Source organism: Macaca nemestrina, chromosome 2, assembly GCF_043159975.1.
Source record: "Macaca nemestrina isolate mMacNem1 chromosome 2, mMacNem.hap1, whole genome shotgun sequence".
In the NCBI taxonomy this organism is placed as follows: domain Eukaryota; kingdom Metazoa; phylum Chordata; class Mammalia; order Primates; family Cercopithecidae; genus Macaca; species Macaca nemestrina.
In genome coordinates this window covers 53,363,006-53,386,256 of record NC_092126.1, presented here as the reverse complement: position 1 = coordinate 53,386,256, position 23,251 = coordinate 53,363,006, and the positions used below count along the sequence as shown (strand labels likewise).

Genomic DNA, 23,251 nt, shown 5'->3' with positions numbered 1-23,251 from the left:
AAACATATTAAACTCATTTACTCCTCACTGCCCCACCTATAAGATAGGTATTGTTTTTATTCCACTTTTACAGTTGGAGGGAACCATTTTTCACTCAGTCTTAATAGTTGGTCCTTACCTCTGTGGCTCCTACAAATACCCGATTTCCACCTAGGGTAACCCTTTCCCCAATTCTGGAATCGTTGGCTTAAGCAAAGTTTGCAGAAAAACAATTTAACTCGGAGCACACAGTTACATTTGGACATGCGGTTCACTCCGGGCTACGGTGCCCTCTCTAGCGCTTCTGCTGGGCGGGCGCGCAGGGTGGCCTACAGCTCGCAACAAAGACTCGGACTTCGGCCGGCTCTTTACCAAGCGGACTCAGCGCCCTACACTGGAGGCTCACCTACTGTCTTCAGAGACCTCACGACCCAACCCACGTTTCTGGCATTCCTAGATGATCTCGAACTCTTAGCCAACGCTGTCCATGAGCTCCCTCCTCGGCCTGCTATACAAGCCAGGGGCGCTTAATTCAACGAAGCTTCCTCCTGGTCCGCTGGGAAAGGAATAAAGGGGGCTTACCTCCTCCCCACCGCCCCCCTTCTTTACTCAACCCCACCGTTAACTGTACAAAACTAGGTCCTGTGCCCGCTGCAGACCCAACTCGGCCCCTCGCCCTGCTCCCACCCAATGCTTCCCGTCCTGACTCCGAACACAGAACTCGGTTGGCCGCGTCGCCCTCCTCGCCTGCACGCTGGTGACTCAACCCTGAGAAGACAAACCTCTCGGTTTTTTCCGACCAGTGCAGGGGCGCCGGCGCCCCGCCCCTGCCCGGCAGCGTACTGTCCCACCCACCGTCCACGCCCCCGCCCAGCCTGAAGTTGCCCTTCTCGTTTGAGCTGAGGGACGCGTCGGCCAGGCACCCCGGGGTGTGGCCAGAGGACTTCGGCGACGCCTTCCCCGAGAGTGGCCTCCCTCGCCAACCCGGAAAAGACAACCCCGCGGGGCTGCGGCGAGCCAGGCATGCTCACTGGCGCAGGCCCGGCCCGCAGCCCGAGCAGGAAGCGCCGGCGCTAGGCGGCCCCCTGCGCTGCCAGCTGGAGCCGGGCGGAGCCAGCGCCCCGGCGCAGGGTGGCTCTGCCAGTCCCCGCGCGCCTGGGCGGCCGCACACGTGTCCAGGCGTCACGTCCGCGCGCGCCCCCGGGGCTTGCGTCAGCGGCCGCTCCAGAAGCGGGTGGGCCGGGGCTCCTTGCGCACCGCTGGGTTCGGGGCCCGGACGCCGCTGGGAGGAGGGCATCGCGCGGGGTCCGACGCGGAGGCGTGCTCGGAACGCCGGGGGCTGCGGAGTGCATCAGCGCGGTCCAGCCCTCCGCCTGCCGGGGGCCGAGCGTCTCTGCCGCCCAGACCTGGGCTGGGCGCCGTGGCGTTGCCTCGGAGCTCGCTGCCCGCGGGGCGCGCACCGCCTTGACCCGGGCGGCCCCGCGGCAGGCAGGCGCCCGCAGTTCCATGGTTGGTTCGGAGCGCGATGAGCCGCCCGTCCTCCACCGGCCCCAGCGCTAATAAACCCTGCAGCAAGCAGCCGCCGCCGCAGCCCCAGCACACTCCGTCCCCGGCTGCGCCCCCGGCCGCCGCCACCATCTCGGCTGCGGGCCCCGGCTCGTCCGCGGTGCCCGCCGCGGCGGCGGTGATCTCGGGCCCCGGCGGCGGCGGCGGGGCCGGCCCGGTGTCCCCGCAGCACCACGAGCTGACCTCGCTCTTCGAGTGTCCGGTCTGCTTTGACTATGTCCTGCCTCCTATCCTGCAGTGCCAGGCCGGGCACCTGGTGTGTAACCAATGCCGCCAGAAGTTGAGCTGCTGCCCGACGTGCAGGGGCGCCCTGACGCCCAGCATCAGGAACCTGGCTATGGAGAAGGTGGCCTCGGCAGTCCTGTTTCCCTGTAAGGTAAGCCCAGGGACAGCCCGCGTATCTCCGCCGGTGACCTCAGGGACTCCGGTATCCTCCAGCTCACTGGCAGGCCCGGAAAGGCGGGCGGCATCTCTCATTTAAAAAAAAAAAAGAAAAGAAAAAATGTTTACATTTCGTCTACCCTCCCTCAAACCCACTTTGGGAGTAGTTCTGGGTTGACATTTACCGAGTAATGGTTAATTGACAGTTAACAGATTAATTGGCATTCGCTGGTCGTCAGAACATCGTAGCTCACCCGGCCCAATGCCCGCGTCCTCTGCAGACATGTATTCGGGTACGCTCGATAGGGCTGGGCCGCACCAGTAAAACTTGGACCGAGAAACTGACTATGTGGGGACTGAGGAGGGAAGAAACGGGCGAGCTAAACGCACCCTTGTCCAGCGCTCGGCTTGGCTGAATTGATACTGGAGTCCTGCACCCCGCGCCTACAGTCTGCGCACCCCTGACACGTGGGAGCTCTCGGGAGTGTAGCTAAAAAAAGGGCGCCTACAGCCTGTTTTCTTCTAGCTAGAAGAAAACCCTGCAAGCCACGCCTTTTTCTCTCCTAGCCTTCCAAGGACTGGGAAGGACTGAGGAGTTGTGGCTGCGTTTTTGTACTATGTGGGGTGAAAACAGTCAATCAAGAAATTAACAAGGGCACTCAAGAGCTGTTGTTACAGTTGTTTAAAGCTCATCAGTTCATTTTTTATTTAATGTAAAAAGTTTTCAATGCCCTTGCGAAAAATGCAAGCCAAGACAATAAGTAAAATGAAAGACCAAGACCTCTCCCCTCCTTTCCCACCATTGTTAGGTTTAGTGTGTATCTTTTTAAACTATATATACATACACCCTCGCAGCTAAATATAGAATCATAGATGTCAGTGTATGTCAGGGAGGTTTTTTAATACCCACACAGAGATGTAAGTTTTTCTCCAAAAATGGCATCTGCAACTTGCTGTTTTTAAATTCATATTATCATACATATTTCTCTATGCCTGAAACCTAGTCGACTTCACTGTATTTTAAATGACTGTATAGTATTGCATTGTGTGGTCATATTGTAACATTTGTTTACCTTCAGGAGCAGTTTCACAGACATACTTGTCTACATTACTTCATTATGACCTAGAACTATACTGTAAAGTTCATTTTCTGAAATTAGAAGTGGAAATATTGTCATTAATACTTTCCAGTTTTTTTGTAAAAGTAACTTGCTCTGCCTCTTGGGCCCTTTAGGCTGTCTTGTATTTCTCCTTGGTGCTGCTTATTTTATAGGACAAGAGCTCATTTTTAAATTAAAAATAATCCACCAGAGAATTCAGGCGTGGGACTCAGGTCAGTAAAATGAGTGCTTTAATTTGGTCTGCTGCCCTGCTGCAAATGAGGTTTAAAATAGCATATTTAAATAAGAGTTTGAATCAGTGTTTGGACTAGGGTGTTTCAGGCAACCTTAATAAATTGCTTTTAACCCCTCCTCATATAATGCTTACTAATTCACTCAGCCCAGTTTCTCAAAATTTAGATGAAGTATTTGCATAGTTGTCTTAGGGTTGTGAAAAAGGAGACAAAGGTTTGGTGGTAGTTAACATAGAGTGGCTATTTGATGTTTGAGATATATTGCAGGGGTGGGGGATGCCCCACAGGATTTCTGGGGAGCCATTTTCTCACCCCTTTACTTTCCCTTAAACCCGCAGTGGCTAACAAAAGAAATGGCTTTTAGGTGAGTTTTAGTTCACAAATGAGCATTTGATATTAGTCAGTAATCCATAATTTGTTTTTAAAATGTAACCTTAGAATTGTGTTGTTCCCAAGAGAAAGGGAAGGAAACAGTTATGCTATATGGAGCATGAAGTTTCACTTTCAGGATCTAGAACTCTGGTTCCTATGAAAGCATATGTTCTTTCCTAACGTGAAACAGGCTAGTGAAATCAACCTTGAAGAGTAGTTCTGGGAATCGGGGGTTCTCAGCCTTTCTGTACATGTCAGTGATTTTCTGAGTCTCTATTCCATAAGAATGCAGTTGGGCAAAGCCATTACTTTGCAAGCTGAAATTTAAAAGGGCCAACTATTCCCCTAAAGACCAGGAACCAAGCTTAGAATGTGATCTTGGGGATGCTTTTGTGTGTGCATGTGTGTGAGTTACATAAAGCCGGAGTGTGCATGCCTCACCTTTGGTTGATCAATAATCCAAACTATTGGCAGGGCAGCTCAGCCAGTTAGTCTGGACGAACCAAACTTGAATGTATACATAGGCCCAGCGACCAACCAAGATGTGCTGTAGAGGATGAGAAACAACAGGGAGTAGTCGTAAGGCCTGTATCAAACTTAAAACAAGGTAGGTCTGTTTACCTAGCCCTTCGGCCTACAGTTGGAGGCTCCTAGAAATTATGGCACTGCCTTTTCACTGTGCCCACCTGCTCTCAGAATCTCTCATGGGCTGGCTCATGTGAAAAAACCCAACGTTGAATAAAGTAACAGAGTCCACATCTCAAGAGGTGCCTGGCATTGCCACTGTTTGCCTGAAAGACCACCTCCCAGGGCCTTGATTTTCTCATCTATATAAATGAGAGATGAGTCCGCTGGACTTCTGAGGACCTGTAGCTTCTAGCATTCCATGAAAAGAAGGGAAGCTATCTGGAATGTTATTGGATGCCCTCTATCTGCCAGCTACTTCACAGGGGTCAGCTTTTACTAGTTTGCCTTTTTTTTTTTTTTCCAGATGAGGAAACTCATGCCTACAGAGTGGTTAAATGTGAAGTGACTTGTCAAATCACACAGCTAGTAAGAGGACCAGTCCAAGCACCTGCATCTCAAAGGCACAGATGTTTTGTCCTACACCTTACTGCTTAGGGATTTCGAATCTGAGTATATACTCAAGATTCTGAATCATAACTCAAGGTTGACACCAGTAACAAAACCATCTGGTTGGATGAGTTCACCAGATGGGCCTCTTATGGGACCATCCCAAAATGACAACATACATACTCACTATGAAATTCATTGGCAGGAATTTTGTAGGCCATGTAGGGTAGGAAGATGGGGGGTAGGGGAAACCTACAAACCTAGTATTTTGTGGGATATCATCACAGCTCTGGACTGCTTCAGTTGGCCAAAAAATGGATGTATTGCCAAATAACTATCCTACTTAGGTGTAGGGTAATTAATTAAAGGCTAGAGTGTTGCCAGCACCTTTGATATGGGGAGCCAGGTGCATTATTAGCTCAGATCTTTGGGTGTGGTGGCTCATGCCTGTAATCCCAGCACTTTGGGAGGCAGAGGTGAGCAGATCACCTGAGGTCAGGAGTTCGAGACCAGCCTGGACAACATAGTGAAACCCTGTCTCTACTAAAAATACAAAAATTAGGGCCAGGCTCAGTGGCTCACACCTGTAATCCCAGCACTTTGGGAGGCTGAGGCGGGCAGATCACCTGAGGTCAGGAGTTTGAGACCAGCCTGACCAACATGAAGAAACCCGGTTTCTACTAAAAGTACAAAAAAGTTAGCTGGGCATGGTGGCGCATGCCTGTAATGTCAGTTACTCAGGAGGCTGAGGCAGGAGAATCACTTGAACCCGGGAGGCAGAGGTTGCAGTAAGCCGAGATCACGCCATTGCACTCCAGCCTGGGCAACAAGAGTGAAACTCGGTCTCATTTAAAAAAATAAAATAAAAATTAGCTGAGCGTGGTGGCAGGCACCTGTAATCCCGGCTACTTGGAAGGCTGAGGCAGGAGAATTGCTTGAACCCGGGAGGTGGAGGTTGCAGTGAGCTGAGATTGTGCCACTGCATTCCAGCCTGGGTGACAGAGCAAGACTCCATCTCAAAAAAAAAAAAAAAATGGAATGTCTAATTGTGTATGGCTTTCTTCCACTTGGGGTCTTTTTTAATCCATTCTGTGGCTTTTTCCATGCCTGAGAACTTTTGACATCCTGTGCCCAGACTTAAACTCACCCCTTCAGTGTGTGGGTTAGGGGGAGAAGTGAAGGTTGACACATTCATGTGAACAACATAGTCTCCTTTACCATCCAACTGTGCATTTTGCTATCAGACAAGTATTTCTGTCCACAACTGTGAGCAATGCTAATCCACTCCAGCCTTCTTACACTGTGATAATACCCTTTCTTTGTCCTCTCTGAAAGTTTTTAGTAGCATGTCTCCAAATAATTATTGAATTTGAAAGCCTCAGCCAGACAAGTCTTCTTTGTGGTTGAATTGTGACAATATCTGTGTTCCTTAAAAAAATAAAAAATAACATAAAACCAAGTAAGGTTAGACAAAACAGTTGAAAGTTTAAAAGCCCTTGGCCTCATCTAGTTCAGTGGAGACAAACTTTCTAAATGGGAGCAGGGCCACGTAATGCAGAGGAGAGAAGCATTTGACGCATGCATGGCCTCGGGTCAGGGAGACCTGGAGGAGCAGTGGAGATAGTGGAGAGCCAGAGAACAGGTGCCACCTCCCAAGAGGCAGCCTTTACTCAGCTCTGGCTGATTGGTGAGGGTGGGGATATGGGTGCAGGCATATCAGACCTTTAGATTTTTTCAAGAAAAGCCAGAAATCTGGATTTTTTTTTTTTTTTTCCTTTCAGAGATGTCATCTCACTATGTTGCCCAGGCTGGTCTTGAACTCCTGAGCTCAAGCGATCCTCCCATCTCAGCCTCCCAAAGTGCTGGGATTACAAGTGTGAGCCACTGTGCCCAGCCTGGATTTTTTTTTTTTTATGTTAAATATCTCGATTCGATTTTTTTTTTCTAGCATTGGCTGACTTCACATGTATAGCCACTGCTTGCAGACCAAGCCAATCATATCTCCAGGCCAAATTCCAGCTGCCAGCATGCAGCCTCTGATCTGATTCTCTTCTAGAAGCATTCCTTGAGCCTGGAAGTTCTCATTTAACTCTTGCCGTACATGAACTTTTGAACTCTGTTAGACCCTAACTGTTGGTAATTTTGTAGCTTGTTTTCTTTTCATTTTTATTTTGCCAAGAGAATATTATTTGCTGGCCACCGGGAAACCTCAGATGATGGCCTTGTGACTAGATGTTTGACTCTATACAGGTCAGCTTCTTTTTTGCACCTGAGGGTCTTTAAGAGAAGGGATTGGACTAAATGATTATCCCAAGGTTCTTTCTTACCCTAAAATTTTAAAATATAGGCCGGGCGCAGTGGCTCACGTCTGTAATCCCAGCACTTTGGGAGGCTGAGGCGGGTGGATCACAAGGTCAGGAGATCGAGACCATCCTGGCTAAAACGGTGAAACCCCGTCTCTACTAAAAATACAAAAAATTAGCCGGGCGCGGAGGCGGGCGCCTGTGGTCCCAGCTACTCGGGAGGCTGAGGCAGGAGAATGGCGTCGGCCCGGGAGGCGGAGCTTGCAGTGAGCTGAGATCGCGCCACTGCACTCCAGCCTGGGCGACAGATCGAGACTCTGTCTCAAAAAAAAAAAAAAAGAACATGAGCCAGGAAACAGAAGACGTGGGTTCTCGTCCTGGCTTTGTGTGACTTTGGTCTAGTCATATACTTCCCTGATCGTGTTTGTTCATCCATTAGAAAGAATGGAGATAATGCCGAGCTAGTGGGTGTTCAGAAATCAGATTAGAAGTGCTGTTGAGGGCTTTTGCTTCACCATATGGAATGGAATATGGGGGGTATTAGGGTGGTTGGAAGGTTGCAATGGGGGATCACCTGGAAGCAGGAAGCACAAGCCGAGTAGCCAAAAATGCTTTCAAAAATTTATTCCTAACCCCCAAAAATCTCCTAAGACAAAACTGTTTACTTTGGAAGTTCTCCCTGAAGTCCTCACTACTGCCTGACATGGGCAAGGTTGGCCCATGAAAGCACAGAGTGAACTGGCAAGGACCAGAGTCCACATACATTAGCTCTGGGGCTCAAGATTTTAAAGAACAAAATCGATAATACACCTTTTGTTGTATTTTACTTTTTGTATAAAGCAGAAGCATTAGAATACTATATGGCAGGACTAAAGCTTAATGGTGATTCCACACATAATTGGCCAAAGATTTTTCACAGGTCACCACGACCTGGAACTGGAGTAAATAGTTATCAGTGAAAGTTGAGCCTTGGTATAACCAGAACAGAGGCTTACCAAAAGTTACAGCAGGTCTGGCCTATAAAATACCAGCCCAAGATTGGATTAGACTGTCCCGTTCTGTGGTAGATCTGTTTTTTGAAGCCCCATTAAAAAGTACTGTATACATGAATATAGTAAGGCCTCACTGTAAATTGTCTTAAGCATCAGATTTTGCTTCTGACAAAATTTGTGAGACGTGGCCGTTCTTATTCAAACCCATAAGGTCCTCCCTCCTTGAAAGGGGCATGTAGCAGATATGCATTTGCTAAACTGTGTACCTGTGCCAGCATTTGGAGCCACTGTGTGTTGCTGGCGAGTTTTTCAGGACATGATCATACACAGGATATTTGAATGTGCTTTGCTCTGGACATCCTGAAAAGGAAAATAAGAAAGTCTTCCTGATCAAATGTATCTTTATTTTAAGCTTTGGGGTATCCTTTTACGGCCCATGAAGGATACTGAAATGGTCTATGAATTTCATCAACTTTGTCCTAGATTGCAAAACTGTTGTTTACCTCATTTCCAGTTTGATAAAGATTTTATGTAATAATTTTTAGACTGTGTAGCATCTATGGGATAAAAGGGTTATTCTCTTCGCAGTTTTTGCCCACAGGTGATACAGAGATGGATGAAAAATATTCCTGGTCAGGTGTGGTGGCTTGTGCCTGTAATCCCAGCATTTTGGGAGGCCGAGGAGGGCAGATCATGAGGTCAGGAGTTTGAGACCAGCCTGACCACCATGGTGAAACCTCATCTCTACTAAAAATACAAAAATTGTGCCAGGCACCGTGGCTCACACCTGTAATCCCAGCACTTTGGGAGGCTGAGGTGGGCAGATCACCTGAGATTGAGAGTTCGAGACCAGCCTGACTAACATGGAGAAACCCCGTCTCTACTAAAAATTAAAAATTAGCCCGGCATGGTGGCGCATGTCCGTAATCCCAGCTACTTGGGAGGCTGAGGCAGGAGAATCACTTGAACCTGGGAGGCAAAGGTTGTGGTGAGCCGAGATCGTACCTTTGCCCTCCAGCCTGGGCAACAAGAGTGAAACTCCATTTCAAAAAAATAATAAATAAGTAAATACAAAAATTAGCCAGGCATGGTGGCTTGTGTCTATACTCCCAGCTACTCAGAGGGCTGAGGTGGGAGGATCGCTTGAGCCCAGAAGGTCGAGGCTGCAGTGAGCTAAGATCTTGCCAGTACCCTCCAGACTGGGTGTCAGAGTGAGACCCTGTCTCAACAAGAAAAAAAAAGAAAAGAAAAATATTCTTTTGTTAATGTGCTGGCCTATGCACTGCTTTAAAATTTTGAATCAACAAAGATAGTATCTTTGGGTCCCTTTTACCCCCAGGATCCCTCTTACTCTGGCAGTTTTGAGGGCAGCCCCTACTCTGGCCTGGTCCAAATCCCAACTCCTTTTCTTTATAGCAATTTGAGAATGGAACAATACAGGTGGGGAATCCTATTGTCCATACTGTTTCATAATCTGCTTCTTCATCTAGTACATCGTGACTGCTTTTCTACAGTGATAAATATTCTTTAGGATCATATTTAATGGCCACATATTGCAGTTCTATAACAGTACCAGAATTATTTAATCAGGTTCCTATTTGTGGTCATTTAAATTCTGTTTTCTTACTGAGATTTTTTTTTTAAAGCATTGCTATAACCAAATCTTCGTACACAAAAAAATAGTTATTTCCTAAAGATAAACTCCTTGAAGTTGGATGGTAGAGCCCAAGGGTATATGCAGAAATCTAAGTGTTTTTTGTTTTTGTTTTTGTTTGTTTTTTTTGAGACAGGGTCTAGTTCTGTCATCCAAGCTGGAGTGCAGTGGTATAATCACAGCTCACTGCAGCCTCAACCTCCTGGACTCAGGGGATCCTCACACCTCAGCCTCTTGAGTAGCTGGGATTACGGGCACACACCATCATGCTTGGCTAATTTTTGTATTTTTTGTAGGAACAGGATTTCACCATGTTGGCCAGGCTGGTCTTGAACACCTGAGCTCAAGTGATTCGGCCTCAGCCTCCTGAAGTGGCGGGATTACAGGCATGAGCCACCACACCCAGTCTGAGAAATCGAAGCTTTTTGATAGCCTTAGAATGGTTTACAGTTGAATGTCCATTTCTTCCCAGCAGCACCGGCACTGGATGTTACCTTTTGGTTTTCTTAATGCCACAGCCTGCTTTTTCTCCCTGGTGCAGTGTCAGGCCAGAGTTGGCCAATGCTGACCTGTCCACCACATCATACTCACTCTTGCCTTGGAATCTCCTGCAGTTCCAGGCCCTCTCCTTCCCACAACCCATCTGCCTAGCCAGTTCTTGCCTCTGCTCACCCCTCTCGTCTTTCTGAAACTCTAAGTCTAGTGGTGGAGACAGATGTGCCAATAGGGCAGAGCCCTTCTGAAGTAGTAGGAGCCTAAAGGAGTCTAAGACCTTGTTGCTGTGGTGGCACCAGCAGCATGTTGAAGGATGTGCAGCGGTTTGCCCATGAAGAAATAAGGGATGGAAGCTCATAAGGAGGCTGTGTGGGAGGCCAGTAGAGTTGCTTGTGAAGGACATTGCTTGCCTTCCTTATAGGTGACCCGAGCTAGGCACCCATGTTCATGCAGTTTTTAAGTTTGGGGACAGAAACTCCAGTCTGGACTAATTGCATATACAGTGTCTTTTTCACTACAACCTCTTGCCTTTTCTGTGCCCACTCTACCCTTCTGAGGAATAGTGATCCCTCTTTCCCTTCTAGACCTAAGTAGTGGCTTTTGCAGGGATGGCAGTGGTACCAGAGGGCCCTCTTATTAGGGTTGCCAGGTAAATACAGAATGCCCAGTTAAATTTGAATTTCAGATAAACAACAAATAACTTGTGGGGCCAGAGAGGAGTAATAAGTATGTTCCAAATATTGCCTGAGAGACATCTTATATTTTTATTTGATAATTTGTTTTTTTTTTTTTAATATTGAGATGGAGTCTCACTCTTTCGCCCAGGCTGGAATGCAGTGGTGTGATCTTGGCTCACTGCAACCTCTGCCGCCCGGGTTCCAGTGATTGTCGTGCCTCAGCCTCCTGAGTAGCTGAGACTTCAGGCTCGTGCCACCATGCCCAGATAATTTTTGTATTTTTAGTAGAGACAGATTTCACTGTGTTGGCCAGGCTGTTCTCGAACTCCTCACCTCAGGTTATCCACCTGCCTCAGCTACCCAAAATGCTGAGATTACAGGTGTGAGCCACTGTGCCTGGCCAATTTGATAATTTTACAACCCTACTACTTAAGTCTTTTGGGGAATTCAATTTCTTTCATTGAGAAATCAAGACTGCTGAGGGGAATAGAGCTGTTTGAAGAACTGTCAGGGCAGTTACGTGGTTGTGCAGGTGGGCACCTGGCATGGAAGAGTGAGGGCATACTGAAAGGGTGGGTGCAGTACTGGTCACATGGCATAGAGCCTTTAACTTGGTTCTTTTAGGTGCTTTGTTTGCTTGAACATGCACTTTGAAGGGACCTCACAAAACTGGTTCTCCAAGACAATGTGTGGTTACCTGCTAACTCTGGCTATGGACAGATGAGAAACACACATGGTCAAAAGTCAACCTTTGTTTAACGTTTCTAAGATTAAAAATAAATCCCTGCCAGCCGTGGGAGTCTCTGTAAGGCTAAACACACCCTCCCTCAATAGCAAGGTGTTCTCAGATTTCTGCAGAAATAACTATGCCAGGCCAGTTGTGGTGGCTCACGCCTGTAATCCCAACACTTCGAGAGGCTGACATGGGAGGATCACTTGAGGCTAGGAGTTTGAAATCAGCCTGGGCAACACAGCAGGACCCTGTCTTTTATTAAAAAGAAAGAAAAAAAAATTATGCCAAAGTCTTCCCGAGACGCTTCTTAGTAACACGCTAAAAGGTGGTTTGATGAGTTTCTCTTAGGCAAAAAGGACAGATTTTTGGGCTCAAGATTTTAATTAGAATTGCCTTCCCCAGAAGAAATTTAGTAAAGTTAACAGTATTTCCTTACTCTCACCACTGTTTGGTGACACTGTTTGACTTGACAGTTCTAGTGCTGAGTAACAGTGTCTTCTCATGTCACGGTCTGTAAAATCGTTACTACACTATTGGTTGATGATTATCTATCTTTTTTTTTTTTTTGAGATGGAGTCTCGCTCTCACTCTGTCACCCAGGCTGGAGTGCAGTGGCGCGATCTCGGCTCACTGCAAGCTCCGCCTCCCAGGTTCACGCCATTCTCCTGCCTCAGCCTCCTGAGTAGCTGGGACTACAGGCACCCGCCACCGCGCCCGGCTAATTTCTTTTTGTATTTTTAGTAGAGACGGGGTTTCACTGTGTTAGCCAGGATGGTCTCGATCTCCTGACCTCGTGATCCGTCCACCTCGGCCTCCCAAAGTGCTGGGATTACAGGCATGAGCCACCGTGTCCGGCCATTTTTATTTTATCTCAGCTCACTGCAACCTCTGCCTCCCGGGTTCAAGCAACTCTCCTGCCTCAGCCTCCTGACTAGAGGCACATGCTGCCACTCCTGGCTAGTTTCTTTTGTATGGTAGTAGAGATGGGGTTTCACCATGTTGCCCAGGTTGGTCTCGAACTCCTGAGCTCAGGCAACCCGCCTGCCTCAGCTTCCCAAAGTGCTAGGATTACAGGCATGAGCCACCGTGCCAGGCCTGATTATCTCTTCACACTGCCTCACAGCAGAGTTCAGGAATTTACCATTTGAGTTAAGTGAAAATACGCTGAGATTCTTAGACGAAGGATGCTAGACAGATGCAGGTTGAGTATTATAAATAAGTCACAAGAACAGATTTCACTTTCTCCTCTTTCCCAAGCCTTAACATGATTAACTTGAAGAGTGCACAACTCTTCCACTGTTAAGAATAGTCAAGGAGTAAGTCATAGACAGTTTTATAGACCCACTCATAGGTGACTTGGTAGGCTCCAGGTCACACAGGACTCTGGGTACTTGAGTTCCAATCACAGCTATTCTACCATTGTTGTTAACATATTTTAAGCAAGAGGAACATACAGTCATCAAAAGGTCAGTGGTGCTGATGTTTTCCAGTCTAGGTAAGATCTCAGAAGGGCTATAAACCTTCTCACTGCCAGGCATCGTGGCTCACAGCTATAATCCCAGCATTTTGGGAGACTGAGGTGGGAGGATTGCTTGACGTCAGGAATTCATGACTAACCCTGGCTAACAAAGTGAGACCCTGTCATTTCAACAAAAAAAATTTAAAAACCTTCTCACTCCAAAGAGTTATGTAAATAAAATATGTGAAACACGTTCATCAAAAGTGACAAAACCATAGTGCCTGAAATCTAAAACAAACATTTCTTCTTACATGATCTCAAAATCTATTGAATTTTTTCAAAATTCTAAGTCCCACAGTAAAACTTCTAATTAAAGTAAAATTAACATGGTGGAAAACATTCCATCTTCGGCAGATACATGTAACATGTATTCATTTATCAACAAATACTAGGTGGGCAAGAAGCAGGCAATGAATCAATAAACCAATAAGCAAAATTAGTGGACCCATAAATTAACTGGAAAATAACCTGTGATCATTCAGTGGTCTTTGTGGAGCAGGTAAACGTCTTAAATCACAAAACAGCTAGCTTGAGTTGCTAGCTGTCCTTTTAAAAGTTTGATGGTTAAAATGTAACTTTTACCATGATGTGGATCTATACTAGGTTTAGCTGCGAACTCCCATTTGCACAAGTCCTAATTATCTGCTAATCATATGTAATAAATTATACTGTCAGAAATTCATCCTTCCAGTTGAGCTCATATATCTCTTCTTCCCACTTCCAGGTTCCCCTCCCAAAAGAAAAAGGGCACTTGGGTAAATTTTATTCCTGGAGTTCATCTTTCAAATGGTTCTAGAACAAAGTGGAGTTTACCTTGGACCACTGAGGGTGGTGAATAATGAAACTACATGCCAAGGCCACAGACTTGTCAGGGACCCGCAAACCTTTAGAAGGATCAGAAGACAATGGAGAATGCATTGTCTTCTATAGGGGCTGAAGAAGTGTCGGTTATCATGACAATTCGTTTCTCATTGCAAAATTGTATTGGTTCACTACAGTCTCAAAGAGCCTCTAGTAAAAGGAAAACTACCAACTTCAGTTGCATTTACATGTAGTTATGTAGCTAAAGGTATATATTCTTTTAAAATAAACACTATTATGATAAAAATTCATTCAACCAATTCTGCATAAACCATTTCTATCCCATAAAGGATAAATATGCTCACTCAGTCCCTGGATTCTTTAGTATGTTTTCATGTATGTATTTTTGAGACAGGGTGTCTGTCATTCTGTTACCCAGGCTGGAGGGCAGTGGTGCAATCATGGCTCACTGCGCCTTGACATCCCAGGCTCAAGCAATCCTCTCACATTTGCCCTCCAAGTAGCTGGGACTACATGTGTGCACCACGAGGCCTGGCTATTTTTTTTTTTTTTTCATTTTTATAGAGACAGGGGTCTTCCTATGTTGCCCGGGCTAGTCTTGAACTCCTGGGCTCAAGCAATTCCTTCATCTTGGCCTCCCAGAGTGCTGGAATTACAGGCTTGAACCACTTTGCCTGGCCATGTTTTTATTTTGATATGATTTCAAACTTACACAGCAGTTGTAATAATAGCATAAAAAAATTCCCTTACAGCCTCTATCCAGATTCACCTGTTATTTCCTTTTTGCTCCAGTTGCTTTATCGTTTGTGCTGTCTCAGCTCATACATATTTTTTAACCATTTGAATGTAAATTGCAGCCATCTTATCCCTTTACCCCTAAATACCTCATTGTGTTTCATCTAAAATCATTTTCTGATATAATCATAGCACAGTTATCAAAATCAGGAAATTTGACACACAGCAGATCCTGTTATCTAATCCACAGTCCATATTCAAATTACAGCTTTTGCCCCAGTAATGTCCTTTATAGGAATTTTGGTTTCTCATTCTAGGGTTATGCATTGCACTTAGCCGTCAGTGTGCATTCTGTGATCATTACAACTTATTTAGGTTGAAAGAAAGTGCCATTTGCTTTTGTTCACTCCAAGACAAGGTCATTTCTTAGATTTAATTCCAAAGTTGATGAGCATCAACAACAAAATGTCGATTGTGGTTCTTCTTGAGACATTCTCATTTGAGGTGCTGGCAGGTATTTTGCTAATAATTTCAGCTGTTTCCTAGGAGGTAAGCCGGTTTAAGCAGTGTGGTTACCTCACAGACATGCTTCTGCTGTGGAGCACATGCTCCTCCCATTGAGTAGATTGTTGATTGTTGGGTTCAGTAAATCATTCTTGAATTGCATGGAATCAGATTTAATTAAATAGGTTAAGTGACTTGTTCTAAACCAATCACAGCATCCATGACCTTCACTAGCACCAGGGCTAAGAAGGCTTATTTTGCTTGTATACTCATTTCATAAGTAAACATAATGTGACTGTGTTCATTAGGTAAATAACAGGTGTGTTGTGTTTGACTGTGTGCAGACATATCTTTTTGTGTATATTTGTGTATGAAGGGGTTTCTCTGCTGAAAAGGGAAAAACCCTGCCTAAATTCCAACTTAAATACAACCTTCAAAACCCACACCCAGGAAAAGAATGGGAACTATTTGCTGCTTTCTGCAAAGACCTAAAAATGAGGGTCCGAATTACACATTGCATCTCAATGGCAGAACACATTTGCACAAGACTTTTGAGTCACTGCAACATGAAAAGTTTCTAAAGAGAAGTCAGAAATGGGATTTCAACATCTCTTTGTTTCTCATTCTGCTGGGCCATCATCTACCTCTTTTTGTTTTTTTTTTTTTTTTTTCCTTCCGAGATGGCATTTTGCTCTTGTTGCCCAGGCTGGAGTGCAATGGCACAACCTTGGCTCCCTGCAACCTCTGCCTCCCAGGTTCAAGTGATTCTCCTGCTTCAGCCTCCTGAGTAGCTGGGACTACATGTGCCCACCACCACACCCGGCTAATTTTTTTTTTTTTTTTTTTTTTTTTTTGTATTTTCGGTAGAGACAGGGTTTCACCATGTTGGCCAGGCTGGTCTAGAACCCCTGATCTCAGGTGATCCACCCAACTCGGCCTCCCAAAGTGCTAGGATTACAGAAGTGAGCCATCACGCCCGGTCCTATCTCCCTATTTTCTTCTTTAGTTTTCAGGGGGGATGTGTGTGTGTGTGTTTTCTTTAGAGAGGTTTACTTAAAACTAATTCTCCCTGGGGAAAATGAGCACATATTTCCCTAAGGAGAAATCTCATTTATAGCTGTGGGCTTGTCCCAGGAGACACAGGCAGCCCTCTGCAAACCAGCCCAAGAGCCTTCTCTCAGTAACAAGAGGGTACAGCTAAGAACCAGATGTCTAAAGGAAAGCCCTCCCCAGCCCAAACGCACAAGTCCTTGACCTTTTCACATGTTGTGGAGCAAGCCCTAGCTAGAGTGTGAAGTGAAACCTCAGGACTTTCTTGCCAGATCCCAGAGAAGGCTGGGAGGGCCTAATGGCTAGTCACTGCTTTGTGAGATGCTGCTGCCTTATTCCTCAGGGAGTGGCACTTTCAGGTCTGTTTTTCTCTCCTTGCAAACCAAAGAAGTTAATATTAGAACCTGCTTCCAAAAGCAGTGTATCTGTGGACTCTGGGTTTTATGTGTGTTGGGTTGGGGGCCAGGGCTGAAGGCAGACGTAAGTTATTTGTTTAGTTTTCTCAAAATATTGATTCTTTGACTCCTGAGCTGTTGTGTGCAGTGAAAGAACCTTGGAGGGGCAGCCTGGGAATGCAGGGTTCTGCCCCTTGTGAAGCCACAGATGACCACAGGGCCCTGACCAGTCAGCCACGCCCTGGGAGCATCCAGCTTCTAGTGGGTAAAATGGGCAGAACGGGCTCCCTGGTCTAACTCCATGCTTTGCTAGCGATCATGTTCTGGTTGTGTGGCAGGGCTGGCATTCCTGAGTTGCCCTGGTAGTGCTCATTGGGTGGGGCAGTGACCCACTGGACCTGCTGGCATGGGGCCCCTCCTTGCAACTGTGATTGTGGCTGCCTGGAAGCCAGGTTTTGTCATTCTTGAGAATTGGAATGAGTGGTTCTCATCAGAGTTAGTGGTTCTCAACTGGGGCCATTTTGCCCCCTAGGAGACGTCTGGCCATGCCTGGAGACCTGGAGACATTTTTGGTTGTCACAACTGAGGGGCAGGGGGTGGTTACTATTGGCATCTACGGTGCACGGCACAGCCCCCACAACAACGAATTATCAGGTCCAGAATGTCAATAGCATCACTGTAGAGAAACTCCAAATAAACTCCATTGTCAGGAAAGTCCCTGACCTGCCTTCTCCTTTAGGTAGGTTGGTTGTTTTTTGAGACGGAGTCTCACTCTGTCGCCCAGGCTGCAATGCAGTGACACGATCTCAGCTCACTGCAACCTCCGCCTCCTGGGTTCAAGTTATTCTCCTGCCTCAGCCTTCCAAGTAGCTGGGATTACAGGTGCATGCCACCACACCCGCTATTTTTTGGTAGCGACAGGGTTTCACCATATTGTCAAGGCTAGTCTTGAACTCCTGACCTCAAGTGATCCACCTGCCTCAGCCTCCCCAAGTGCTGGGATTAGAGGTGTGAGCCACCGCACCTGGCCTCCTTTAGGTTTTATCCCCTCTGTTTCCTCCACTCACCCTGTGCTAGAACCAGATGGAACAACTCCAACCACAATCCACTTGTCTACAGTAAAGCTTTCCTTACCCTGTCCTCCTCACCCTGTCCCACCTTGAAATCACCTGTTGCCCTCCTGGTCTTCCTTTATGCAGTTGTTAAATTTATTATATGGTCTTTCTCAACTGGAAACACCACAAGGGCAGGATCCACAGCTGATTCCTTCTGTGTGCTCTAGGATAGAGGTTCTCAGCCCTGGAAACCCTTAGAAACCCTTGGAGCTCTTCAAGAAAACACAAGCCCAGACCAGACGCGGTGGCTCAAGCCTGTAATCCCAGCACTTTGGAAGGCCAAGGCGGGTGGATCACAAGGTTAGGAGATCGAGACCATCCTGGCTAACATGGTGAAACCCTGTCTCTACTAAATATACAAAAATTAGCCAGGTGTGGTGGTGGGTGCCTGTAGTCCCAGCTACTTGGGAGGCTGAGGCAGGAGAATGGCATGAACACGGGAGGCAGAGTTTGCAGTGAGCCGATATCGTGCCACTGCGCTCCAGCTGGGTGACAGAGCAAGACTCTGTCTCACAGAAAAAAAAGAAGAGAAAAAAGAAAACACAAGCCCAAGGCCAGGGGCCAGTGAGGCTTGGCTTTGCTGCTCAGAAGCACCTAGACAGTTTTACATACAGTCTTGGGGAATTCACAAAGCCCTAAAGCCCCTCCCTCGGATCCCTGGATGAGAGCCCCTGATGAAAGTGGCAGAGCACCCATGGTGCTCTGCATGCCATTCCAGAACAATGCCAAGACTGCTTGAAGTATGAAATGTGTGTGTGTGTGTGTGTGTGTGTGTGTGTGTGTGTGTAGAGGGTTAAAGTTTAGACTTTAGTCATCATAAAAGTGGCACCAGTGGTTATGAAGACATGAACCTTACCCATGATGGAAAGAGAAGGAATAGAATGCCATGAAATTTCTGCTTGTTTAGTAAAAGCAGAGTAAGCACCTAAGGCTTTAAAACTATTTATTTAAGTTAATAGAGGATGTAGCAAGATCCTTATGAAAAAACATGAGATCGTTGTCCACACAAATGCAAAGTAATGCCTTTTCTATATGTGCAGTTTGGGGAGGTTCCCTGTTCTGTATATCTGGGTGAAAAGAAGTGTTGAATATGTGACTTGTAAGGCAAACCAAATAATTCAGAGTATAAATACTCCTACTCGAGTGGGGAAAGTTATAAAATGACTGCCAGATGATAAATATTTGCTGTAAATGTTGAGTTCGTCATGAATGAGGAGTGGTTTGGGGCTTTGGGCAGAGGTGCAGGTGGTACCTTTCTGGGTGCCATTGGCCAAAGTTCATCTCATTCCTGGGATTATACCTGGGTGGCTATGGGGAACAGTTCGTTTTGAAACCTCTTCAGATATTGAGAGCTTGTTTCGAGAATCTGCCAGGCTCTGGGCTAGTTCTTGCTATTTTTACTGTGTGTGTGTGTGTGTGTGTGTTTTATTTTTTTTAAACTCTGGACAAAAATGTCTCACCCATCACTCACAAAAGAACATTAGGAGGCTCTGTATTCCTAGCCACACCCTAGATTTAAAACACAGTTAATAGGGATTTGTTTTTCAGGCCTTATAAAGTAAGGAACACAAAGTATAAATACGCATGAATTTGTTTCTCCTGAGTGAGTTTTTTTACACCCAGGCTTTAAAAATTAGTTCAGAGTTTTAAAAGATGAACAAACAATTCCTATGGGCAAAGGAAGTAACAGTGAAACATTTCTGCCAATTTCTGTTGAATATCATAATCCGCTTAGGTATGGGGAAGTGAGGGTTGGAGGATGAGCTGCATTTCTTTCTTTAAGCCACTCTCCTTTCCGATTAGGGGAGACTAATCCCCCTGAGAGTGGAGACTGTCGTCTTTGCTTCGGAATCCTCTGAGTGACTGTAACTTAGCGTCTTGCATGGAGAAGGCACATAGTGCATACTATCTGCTTGTTGCTAGTGATAAATTCATCTATAAAGGTTGGAATTTGACCGACTTCAAGTTTAAAAGGGGGATTATTCCATAAAGCAGGGTAGAGAATAGAGAAAAGCAAAAACAGCAGTGGTAGGTTTTTTTTTTTTTTTTTTTTTTTTAGCAACTGGACATAGCATCTTAGAAAAATGACCTGGCCCTGCCCTTATTTGGTGCCTTCATGTCTCGGTGGAGCAGGGAATCCAAGTGTGGTAAGCCAGACAGTCCCCTGCCATTCTGTGCTCCAGGGGTATAAGGCTGACACCTAGTTTCACCCGAAAAGGTGATTCAGGTTTCTTAATTCTTTACAGAACCACAGCTTAGTACTCAGGGCAGGTGTCTACCTGTGGGCTGATTCTCCATCTGGTATCTAGGAATTAACACTGTCATCCTGTGAGAGTCAGGAGCAGAAGTTCAGTTCCTCTTGGTGTGGTCTTTTGCCACGGCAGGTATGATTTGTCCACTAGGAATGTCATCCCAAGTGCAAGGGAGAAAAAGATTTTGTTCTCCTACCCTATTAAGGCAGTGTCTGAGGGGCAGACCGATCATGTCAACAAACTCGTCTAGTTCTGCTTCCTCCCGGGCCTGTTGTGAGGACCTGACATACCTGGCCATGAAGTGATGTGCTCTTGAATCGCAGGAAGTGTTGGGGTTAGCGAGCTTTGAGAGGAGGGTTAGGCCCTTCTCATTTTAACCTCCACTGGCCAGAACCAGACTGACTGGCAGTCTTATGAGTTAGTTAAGTAGCTCTTGAATGTGATTTCCTTCCACCCAAAAAATATGGGCAAAGCCCCCCAGAGGGAAGATCAAAAGGATACAGTGGGGTAATATTTCTAGCAGTATGAAGGGGCCTCCAGGCCTCCGCTGCCCTAGCCTGGTCATGCCAGCAGCAAAGAGCAAGGAACCAAAGGGCAGCCTTCCCCACGGCCTGCCTGCCAGTCACCAGTTTGAGCCAGGAAGCAGTGGAGGGGGACAATAGAATTATACTGTTGTTCATATTGTCTGTATGTAAAAACTAATCTGGGGATAATATAATAATCCTTGCCCAACCCCATCCCTACCCCCAAGCAATTGAATTCTTTAAAAAACAGCTTCACCGAAAATATGAGGAAGACCAGATTTTACAGGGCTTACTCAACAATTTTGAGATGTGCATAGTAAGAGAACTTTAGTTCTTATCCTTTTGACAGCAGAACAGGGGGCATGGAAAACAGCATATTTCTGGTTCAGGAAAAGACCCTTGATTTTATGCATGACAGCATTGATGATGAGCAGAGGCTGAGACTTTTAGTCTTGAATATTTCACTTGTTTTGAGCAAAAGTAGTTAAGACCAGTTTAAGGCCAGGAAAAGGGAGTAGTTAAGTACTCAGAGAGGGTTGAAGCAATAGAAGTTTTGAGAAGGCCCAATGGCTCAATGCATTTCTTTCTCTGCAGTATGCCACCACGGGCTGTTCCCTGACCCTGCACCATACGGAGAAACCAGAACATGAAGACATCTGTGAATACCGTCCCTACTCCTGCCCTTGTCCTGGTGCCTCCTGCAAGTGGCAGGGGTCCCTGGAAGCTGTGATGTCCCATCTCATGCATGCCCACAAGAGCATTACCACCCTCCAAGGAGAAGACATCGTCTTTCTAGCTACAGACATTAACTTGCCAGGGGCTGTCGACTGGGTGATGATGCAGTCATGTTTTGGCCATCACTTCATGCTGGTGCTGGAGAAACAAGAGAAGTACGAAGGCCACCAGCAGTTTTTTGCCATCGTCCTGCTCATTGGCACCCGCAAGCAAGCTGAGAACTTTGCCTATAGACTGGAGTTGAATGGGAACCGGCGGAGATTGACCTGGGAGGCCACACCCCGGTCGATTCATGACGGTGTGGCTGCGGCCATCATGAACAGCGACTGCCTTGTTTTCGACACAGCCATAGCACATCTTTTTGCAGATAATGGGAACCTTGGAATCAATGTGACTATTTCTACATGTTGTCCATGATGTGACTTTCGTAAACCATCAAAATTATTTGGGCATAGTGCTCTATGTTTAATAAGGGTTTTTATAGATGTTTTATTCCATATGTCTTCACAAGTCAGGACCCACAATTACCCGTGTTTTGTTTGAACAGCAGTTTCCCATCTGGCTTCAACCCAACAAAGTTCATTAACCTGGGATGAATGGGGTTGGCCTGTTGGTAATTTGGAGGCTGTTCTGTGATCTAAAACAACTCTTATTAAATTGTATTTACTCCCTAAACAACACTTGACAGGCTGTTGCACAGGGCTTCTATAGATCAGTGTGTCAGGAATGGGAGGCCCCTTCCTGCCTGCCTTCGCGTATTGGTCCCTTGACATTGACAAAAGCACAGTGACTGTCAGCAGATTCCTTTACTTTTGTTTGTGGGATGTAGGAATTGTTTTAATGCATTTTAAACAGTGTTTCTCAAATAGGATGGCTGGCTAATAGACACTGAATCACCCGGAGTGCTTATCTTAAAATTGCAGATTTAGGGAGCCTGCCAATTTAACAGTCTCATCAGGTGATTCTTTTCAGCAGTAATGTTTGAGAATTACTGGGTTAAATTGTGGGAAAGGGTCCAGATTTTAAAGGTGCTTTAAGGTTGCCCTCTGCCGATACTGTTTGTCTTTCTACTGTTTCATCCCCTAACCTCCCCCAACCCTCAAATTAAAACTAGTAGAACTATAGATCCACATGAACACACGCCTGAGATTTGGTCACTCACCTATGTTTTGGGTGGATTGCCTAGGAAAGAAAGTCATATGGCCATTGATAGTTCTCATGTAATTAGTTTTGCTCACCACTAGTACAGATGACCCGTTTACACATGGCTTCCCTCGGAAGCCCTCGTCGACAGTAGCTGGTGTGAAAGACGAGGTCAGTAGAGTTGGAAAAGCTTTATAACCGGTGTGTCATATGCTTGCTATTTAAAGCTGTGTGTTGGTTTTGTTTTTCTGCCACATTCACTAGTTTTTTAATAAATATTTTCCAAAAATGGATGTTGTGCTTCATTTCCCTAATTGAATAACGGGTATTTATTGAGCATCTACTGTGTGCAAGTGCAGTGAACCTTCATCACTACATCTGGGGTTGGAACTTTCACTGTTTCCACTGTGGAAGCAGTCACTGGGCCAAGTCATGGCGTGGGTCCATGACAGCACTGGGGTCCGGGCTCACGTGTCTGAACCACTGAATGTCAGTGCAGCAGGTCTCCTCCCAGGGCTGTCGTTTCTATCTGATGGTGCCAGTAGCTGTGCAAGAAGAGGATTGCTCCTGCTTTACAGAGTCAGAAGGAAGACGAGTGCTAGGGTTGATCCATGGTGACCCACTGCCTCAGTCCCAACCCTAAACTCTCAAAAGAATTGAGAGGATTAGGGCCAAATGCTCAGCAAGGATTGAAGGCTGCTTACTTCAGTGTCCCAGTTTCCCTTTGTTGTTGTTGTTGTTGTTTTTGTTTTTGAGACGGAGGCTGGAGTGCAATGGCATGATCTCAGCTCACTGCAACCTCTGCCTCTGGGTTCAAGCAATTCTCCTGCCTCAGCCTCCCGAGTAACTGGGCCTAGAGGCCTATGCCACCCCACCC

At 46.2% G+C, this 23,251-nt stretch overlaps 1 protein-coding gene across 1 annotated transcript; it reads left to right on the top strand.

The window, feature by feature from the left end:
- The first annotated feature begins 1,183 nt into the window (after positions 1–1,183).
- On the top strand, positions 1,184–22,667 carry LOC105463691 (siah E3 ubiquitin protein ligase 2). Its single transcript, XM_011710905.3, has 2 exons — positions 1,184–1,921; positions 21,091–22,667. The coding sequence occupies exons 1-2, from the start codon at positions 1,505–1,507 to the stop codon at positions 21,646–21,648; spliced, it is 975 nt and encodes a 324-aa protein (XP_011709207.1). The 5' UTR covers positions 1,184–1,504; the 3' UTR covers positions 21,649–22,667.
- The last annotated feature ends 584 nt before the right edge of the window (positions 22,668–23,251 follow it).